Raw genomic sequence first — 9,083 nt, 5'->3', positions numbered from 1 at the left:
CAAGATAGGCAACTAAGGAGGGAATGATAAAAGAATAGGACGTTATCGTAACTTATTGTTGTACACTATCTTGGAGAGTAAAGATGCTGATTTATATTTTAATTAGTAGTTGGAAATTAATTGGAATGGAGCCTGGTTCTGGCCATTTGGAGAAAAACAAGTGGGAAATTAGAGTTTACAAAGCAGTGCTTAAAAAAAGTCACAAGGCCAGCTGGGGAAACTTAATTTAAAGCATTAAAATCAAAATGAAACCAATTGAATATTTTGAATTGGTCCCTCATGACAGCTCCCCTTTAACGACTCACTTTCACTATAAGTACTAAGTATTTCATGCAGCTTTTCTCAGTAATCACTAACACTAAACCCCTTCTCTCTTTTCCTCACCTTCCCTCAATCATAATCTCTTCTCACTACCAAGAATACCTGTGAGGATCTGAGCAGAAGCATTGGCCAGAGGTGGTCAGCTTTTTCCTTCTCCGCATGACTGGTAGGGGCAGAGACCCCAGATGGGGTCGTCTTTGGCCACAAATGGCCATGGCATTGGCCATTGCTTTGATTTCTACTACTGTGGTTTCCGTTGCTGCTGATGGTTACCCTTACTACTCTCCACCACCACCATCTTATGAGTACAAGTCCCCTCCTCCACCTTCACCATCACCTCCACCTCCTTATGAGTACAAGTCTCCACCACCTCCACCATATGAGCACAAGGCTCCTCCTTATGAGTACAAGTCACCCCCTCCACCTTCACCATCACCTCCACCTCCTTATGAGTACAAGTCTCCACCACCTCCACCTCCTTATGAGTACAAGTCTCCACCACCTCCACCATATGAGCACAAGGCTCCTCCTTATGAGTACAAGTCACCCCCTCCACCTTCACCATCACCTCCACCTCCTTATGAGTACAAGTCTCCACCGCCTCCACCATATGAGCACAAGGCTCCTCCTTATGAGTACAAGTCACCCCCTCCACCTTCACCATCACCTCCACCTCCTTATGTGTACAAGTCTCCACCGCCTCCACCATATGAGCACAAGGCTCCACCTTATGAGTACAAGTCACCCCCTCCACCTTCACCATCACCTCCACCTCCTTACGAGTACAAATCTCCACCACCTCCACCATATGAGCACAAGGCGCCACCTTATGAGTACAAGTCACCCCCTCCACCATCCCCTTCACCTCCACCTCCTTATGTGTACAAGTCTCCACCGCCTCCACCACCTTATGAGCACAAGGCTCCACCATACTATTACAAGTCTCCTCCACCACCCTCTCCCTCGCCTCCTCCTCCATACTACTACAAGTCACCACCTCCACCACCACCATATGAGCACAAGGCTCCACCATACTATTACAAGTCTCCTCCCCCACCCTCTCCCTCACCTCCTCCTCCCTACTATTACAAGTCCCCACCACCACCTTCACCGTCTCCTCCACCACCTTACTATTACAAGTCTCCACCCCCACCGGAAAAGTCTCCATCCCCAACTCCCTATTACTATAAATCTCCTCCACCACCATCCCCAACTCCATACTACTACAAGTCTCCTCCTCCCCCATCACCAACTCCTTACTATTACAAGTCTCCTCCTCCCCCTTCACCAACTCCTTACTACTATAAGTCTCCACCACCACCATCCCCAACTCCATACTACTACAAGTCTCCACCTCCACCACCACCCTATTACTATAAGTCTCCTCCTCCCCCATCACCCACTCCTTACTATTACAAGTCTCCTCCTCCCCCTTCACCAACTCCTTACTACTATAAGTCTCCTCCACCACCATCCCCAACTCCATACTATTATAATTCTCCTCCTCCACCAGTTGTGTATCCCCCACACCCCTACCCACATCCTTACTACCATGCATTGATTGTGAAGGTAGTGGGTAAAGTCTATAGCTTCAAGTGCTACGATTGGGAGTATCCTGAAAAGTCTCATAACAAGAAACACCTCAAAGGTATATTACATTCATTTCTATTGTTTATCATTGACTCAAAATAATGCTCAGTACATTTACCATTAAGCTGTCATTTTTGGTGCTATGAAGACTTAAACTGCCTTCGCATGTTCATTAGCTATATTTCTTTTGGGGGGGACGCCCATATGTTTCTATAAATGGCGGTTTCTTAGAATTTAGTCATATTTTTACTTGCTTCGTTTCTACAATAAATCTTTCATGTTAATTATTGTTTCCTTAATAATTTTTTGTTTTAAGGTTTAGAGAAAAAGTTTCAGCAGACTCAACTTGAATTAAGCAAATGAATATGTTTATTCCTTTTTAAATGAAAAATACATTTATTATTTACGTAAAAATTGTTAAATAAAGTGCCTAGATTACTCTTTTTCAAATATAGGGTAGCCCCACCATTAAATTATTGCTAAAAATCAACTTTGTACATTTTTGTTCTATTTGATCATTTAGAAAGAAATTTAATTTATTTATCCTTTTAAAAAATATCCATTATTATCTTCTCAAACATGCTCTTATCTGTACTCGATTATAAATAAAAGTTAAATAAATATTTTACATGCTTATCCCAAATGAAATATATATAAAAAATTAATAAGTTAAAATAATTTTAATATGAATTAAGATAATTAAAACTCCTTATCTTTGATTAGAGCTAGTTACAGCCTGTAATAGATAAAGAAAACAATCTATATGACAAAGATAATTCAATTCTTTATTATCCCTTAAATGGTGCTGACTAATATAATATGCTATGTGACAAGGATAGTTCAAACGATTTATATAGTGAACTTTTGTTTTTTGCACATGCAGGTGCTACTGTGGAGGTCAAATGCAAAGCAGGGAGAAAAATCATCAAGGCTTACGGTGAAACAAAGAGCAATGGAAAGTACAGCATAACAGTAAAGGACTTCGACTATGTGAAATATGGACCTACAGTGTGCAAGGCCAGACTTTATGCTCCACCTAAGGACTCACCCTTCAACATTCCTACCAAGCTAAATGAAGGAACCGACTTGAAGGTAAAATCCAAGGACAAGTATGAAGTTGTGCTGAAGGCTAAGCCATTTGCCTATGCTTCAAAGAAGCATTTTGAAGAATGCGAAAAGCCAAAGCCTTCACCAACTCCTTACTACTACACGTCCCCTCCTCCTCCAACTCCAGTTTACATATACAAGTCACCACCTCCACCATCACCTACTTATGTATATAAATCACCCCCTCCACCTGTCCATCATTATTCTCCTCCCTACTACTACAACTCTCCTCCTCCTCCAGTAAAGTCGCCTCCCTATTATTACCAATCTCCACCTCCACCCACTTCAAAACCTAAGCCCCCATACTACTACCAATCTCCACCGCCACCATCCCCAAAACCACACCCTCCATACTACTACCAATCTCCACCTCCACCCACTTCAAAACCACACCCTCCATACTACTACCAATCTCCACCGCCACCATCCCCAAAACCACACCCTCCATACTACTACCAATCTCCACCGCCACCATCCCCAAAACCACACCCTCCATACTACTACCAATCTCCACCCCCACCATCCCCAAAACCACACCCTCCTTACTACTACCAGTCTCCACCTCCACCATCACCAAAACCAAAGCCCCCATACTACTACCAGTCTCCACCACCACCATCCCCGGTTCCCAAGCCTCCATATTACTACCAATCTCCACCTCCACCATCACCAAAACCTAACCCTCCTTACTATTATCAGTCTCCACCTCCACCATCCCCAAAACCTAAGCCTCCATACTACTACCAATCTCCACCTCCACCAACACCAGTACACAAGCCTCCATACTACTACCAATCTCCACCTCCACCGTCACCAGTTCCCAAGCCCCCATACTACTACCAATCTCCACCTCCACCATCCCCAAAACCACACCCCCCGTACTACTACCAATCTCCACCTCCACCATCACCAAAACCAAATCCCCCCTACTACTATCAATCTCCACCCCCCCCATCACCGGTACCTAAGCCACCTTACTACTACCAATCTCCACCTCCACCATCACCAGTATACAAGCCCCCATACTATTACCAATCTCCACCTCCACCATCACCAGTTCCCAAGCCCCCATACTACTATCAATCTCCACCTCCACCATCACCGAAACCTAAACCTCCATACTACTACCAATCCCCACCTCCACCATCACCCTCTCCTCCTCCTCCATACTACTATAAATCTCCCCCACCACCGTCACCATCCCCACCTCCACCATACTATTACCAATCTCCTCCTCCACCTAAAGAATTGCCACACCCCCCATACTACTACAAGTCTCCACCCCCACCCTCACCTTCTCCTCCTCCCCCATACTACTATAAGTCACCACCTCCACCATCACCATCCCCTCCCCCGCCATACTATTATAAGTCTCCCCCACCACCTTCACCATCCCCACCTCCACCCTACTATTATCAATCTCCACCTCCACCTAAAGAGTTACCACACCCTCCCTACTACTACCATTCTCCACCTCCACCATCTCCATCGCCGCCACCTCCATACTATTACAAATCTCCCCCACCTCCATCTCCATCTCCACCACCTCCTTATTACTATCAAAGTCCTCCTCCACCTTCTCCCACTCCTCATCCTCCCTACTACTACAAATCCCCTCCACCACCAACGTCGTCTCCTCCACCTCCCTACCTCTATGTGAGTCCTCCACCACCTTCTCCATCTCCCCCACCACCATACCACTACACATCACCACCTCCTCCCTCCCCAGCTCCGGCTCCCACGTACATTTACAAATCTCCTCCCCCACCAGTAAAATCACCTCCACCACCATACCATTACACATCACCACCTCCTCCCTCCCCAGCTCCCGCTCCCACATACATTTACAAATCACCTCCCCCACCAGTAAAATCACCTCCACCACCAGTTTACATCTATGCTTCCCCACCTCCACCGATCTACAAGTAAGCTCGGAATGTAAAAGTGCCATTCGTGATAAACCATGTAAGTTCATGACCTTTACATTTTGAAATACAAATCAATTAACTTTATATGTATAAATCATAGTAATGAAAGTTTTCATTTCTTTTCAGGTTTTAGTTTTCATCGAGAAATAAAGGCAAGCTCCATTTGGAGCCAAGTGAAACATCTAGCTTCCTGTCCAAGTTCTTTGAATAAAAGTCTGAATGTGTCATCTCTGAGCTACTATGTTTGTGATTCAGACAAGATTGATTCTATTTCGTTGATGGCCATCTTGCACGTCCTCATCTTATTGTGTTCAAATGACGGACAAATCAAAGCGGGGAAGCGAGATTCTAAATGTAAATGCCAAGTGAAAGTGAAAAGTACAGTCCGCCTTTAGTGATCTGTTAAATTTATTTGTTCATAGATTAATATGGCCGTGTATGATTGCTTCTCTATTTATTGTGGCATTTTTGTATTGTACCCTGTTGTTGTGTTTGCAATAAGATTAATAGTAATAAAGAAGCACATTCAATATCTGTCCACAAATGAATTCACATTTCTTTCAACGAAAAGCATTTATACGATTGTCGCAATTTCAAATAGCTCCAGTGGAACATAAAAAGCTGTCAAATACACAGAGACGGTGCATGCTTCACGTGTCTCAAACAACAATCACAACGTTCAGCTTTGTTTGAGTTCCTTCTGTCTTCTCCCAGAAGGGAAATGACAAAGTGTTCCATTGTTGATTGATTGATCTTCAACCAGTTACTGGCCGACGTTTGTCATGCCTATCAAACTCTAAATTCTTGGCAAATGTTTTTTCTTAGTAGGAATATGGTGGAAGCCAGCGAACTTATATGAATAATTCATTTTGGTATGTTAATTAATTAATTGATTTCTTCCATTTGTAATCTTTGAAATTTTTAGCATGAATGTTTTGCTTATAAACAGTCCAAAAAATAATAAACAGAAATGGAAAAGCAAATTACGATAAATTATTCGGACGCAAGACACAATAAATTTTCTTTCTAGAAATTGATACAAATTTCTAGAATAGTCTAGAAAAAATATTAAGAATAATCTAGGAAAAATTAATTGTATCTTTTAGTATCTAGATGCTTCTAGAAAAAGTTCTAGAATATTGTAAATCTTCAAGTTTTGAGATAGATCTAGTATATTGAACCAAATGGTGGATGATGTCTATAAATAGGCATGCTACCTCATTGTAAATAAAAAATGAAAAAGAAGTAATCAAGACAACAATTCTCTATCTCTTGAGTCTCTTACTAAAACTTCTTCAACTACTATTTTCAACTATTCCTACTAACACATTTCAACTATTTTACTCATCTCACCCACACTAAAAACTATCAGTGGTATCAGAGCTACGTTCGATCATCTACTGGGCGTAAAAATATTACCATACTATTTCAAAAATTAAAATAAACCACTTCCAAAAATTTCCTAACCCATGACTAGCACTACTCAACCATCATCTCTTCCCGTCCCCATTTTCAATGGTGAAAATTATGATTTTTGGAGCACAAAAATGAAAACATATTTCACGTTCCAAGATTTGTGGGATATTGTAAAAGAAGGATTCACTATTCCCTCAGACATATCATCCCTTACTGCAGCTCAAAGAAAAAAATTGAAAGAGAATAAACAAAAGGATTCAAAGGCCTTGTTTACTCTACAACAAGCTGTGACTGATGCAATTTTTCCAAGAATAATGGGTGCTACAACAGCCAAAGAAGCATGGAGTACGTTGCAGGAGGAGTTTGAAGGAAGCGAAAAGGTACGCGCTATAAAACTCCAAACTCTACGACGAGAGTTTGAATTATTAAAAATGAAAGAGTTTGAGACCGTCAAGGATTACTATTCCAAAATAAAAGAAATGGTTAATCAAATGAGAGCTTACGGAGAAAATATTCTTGACAAAAAAGTTGTTGAGAAATTACTGATTACAGTTCCCCGTAAGTATGATCCAATTGTCACCACTATTGAGCAAACAAAGGACCTATCTACTCTATCAATGACAGAGTTGGTAGGATCCCTTGAAGCTTATGAGCAAAGGTTGAAAAGGCATGATGAGGACTCAATAGAAAATGTCTTTCAATCAAAGCTCAAATTACGGTCTCAGAATAAAGGGAATAAAGCAAGAAAGAATAATGGAGAAACTTCTAGAAACAAAGAGAATTCTAGAAATTTCTCTAGAAACAATCAAGATAAATACCCTCCATGTGGTATTTGTAAGAGGACAAATCATGCTGAAGAAGAATGTCGGTATCGTGGAAAACCACAATGTCGACACTGCAAGAAATTTGAACATGTGGAAAAGTATTGTCGCAACAAAAACAAGTATCAAGCAAATTTCGCTGAAGAGGATGATCGAGAACCACATCTTTTCTATGCTACCCAAGATCCCAGTACTGAAACAAGCGAAAATTGGTACTTGGATAGCGGTTGCAGCAATCACATGGCCAAAGATATAAACATCTTCAAGGATATCGACGAATCTATCAAAGTGAAAGTTCGAATGGGGAACGGTACTATCGCTGAGTCAAAAGGCAAAGGCACTGTTATGGTGGAGACAAAGAAAGGTACGAAACTTATTACTGATGTCTTACTAGTCCCTAACCTCAAGGAGAATCTCTTGAGTATTGGCTAAATGATGGAGAAATGTTATTCTCTTCACTTCAAAGGGGACACATGTAAGATATATGACAACAAAAAGCAAGAGATTGGCCAAGTAAAGATGGAGAAAAGAAATCGAAGTTTTCCAATAAGCTTTCAACAAGGCGCCAATCTTGCCATGAAAGCAGAAGTTGATACTTCACGACTTTGGCATCGAAGATTTGGCCACTTCAATACTCATGCCTTAAAACTACTACATCAAAATAATATGATGAAGGATCTTCCATATCTTGAAGAAAATAATGAAGCTTGTGAAGGACGTCTCCTTGGCAAGCAACATCGATTGCCATTTTCTACTGGAAAAGCTTGGAGAGCAAAAGACTTATTGGAGCTTATTTATACAGATATTTGTGGACCAATGCGGACACCATCACTACATGATAACAGGTATTTTATCCTTTTCATTGATGATTTTTCTAGAATGACTTGGGTCTACTTCATCAAAGCAAAGTCAGAAGTATTTGGAATTTTCAAGAAGTTTAAGGCTCTTGTCGAGAAGCAAACTGGTAAACAGATAAAAGTATTAAGAAGTTCTCGTGACAAAGAGTATACATCTCAAGAGTTTGATAAATTCTGTGAGGATGAAGGCATTCAACGACAACTTACTGTCGCATATACTCCACAACAAAATGGAGTAACTGAGAGGAAAAACCGCACGGTAATAGAGATGGCTAGATCCATGCTGAAGGAGAAAGAATTGCCAAATACTTTCTGGGCTGAAGCAGTTTATACTGCTGTCTACATACTTAACAGATGTCCAACTAACGCTGTCCAAGATAAAACTCCAATTGAAGCTTGGAGTGGGCAAAAACCATCAGCAAAACATCTAAGGATTTTCGGATCAATTTGCTACATACACATTCTAGAAGAGAAGAGACACAAACTAGAAGACAAAACCGTACGAGGTATCTTCTTGGGATATAACACACAGTCAAAAGGATATCGAGTCTACAACTTGCAAACCAAGAAGCTCACCATTAGTCGAGATGTTGAAGTTGATGAAAATGATGCTTGGAATTGGAAAGATGAAAAGGTTCAGAAAAATGTTTCCATACCAATTCAGCAACCTCAAGAAATTGAAGAAGTCTCAGGTGAGAATTTTTCACCTCCATAACAACAACATTCCTCACCAGAGTCTACTCCAAGACGAGTTAGATCTTTGGTGGATATATACGAGACCTGTAACCTGGCCATAACTGAACCTGAGAACTTTGAAGCAGCGTCAAAACAAGAAGTATGGGTCAAGGCAATGGAAGAAGAGATAAAAATGATTGAGAAAAATAACACATGGGAGCTAGTAGATTGCCCCACAGATAAAGATATCATTGGGGTAAAATGGGTCTATAAGACCAAGCTTAATCCCGATGGCACCATACAAAAGTACAAGGCAAGACTGGTAGCTAAAGGATACTCACAACAACTTGGAGATGATTACAACGAGA

At 41.1% G+C, this 9,083-nt stretch overlaps 1 protein-coding gene across 1 annotated transcript; it reads left to right on the top strand.

Moving 5' to 3' along the window:
* The first annotated feature begins 358 nt into the window (after positions 1-358).
* On the top strand, positions 359-5,488 carry LOC113872686 (extensin-2-like). The gene is made up of 4 exons (XM_027510421.1): positions 359-802; positions 1,121-1,969; positions 2,795-4,983; positions 5,073-5,488. Exons 1-3 carry the CDS (start codon positions 481-483, stop codon positions 4,945-4,947), a joined length of 3,324 nt encoding a protein of 1,107 aa, XP_027366222.1. The 5' UTR covers positions 359-480; the 3' UTR covers positions 4,948-4,983; positions 5,073-5,488.
* Positions 5,489-9,083: the final 3,595 nt, after the last annotated feature.

This window comes from Abrus precatorius, unplaced genomic scaffold, assembly GCF_003935025.1.
Source record: "Abrus precatorius isolate BTA unplaced genomic scaffold, Abrus_2018 Scaffold7, whole genome shotgun sequence".
Lineage (NCBI taxonomy): Eukaryota > Viridiplantae > Streptophyta > Magnoliopsida > Fabales > Fabaceae > Abrus > Abrus precatorius.
The sequence above is the reverse complement of the archived record's forward strand: the minus strand, read 5'-3'. Positions and strand labels throughout refer to the sequence as shown.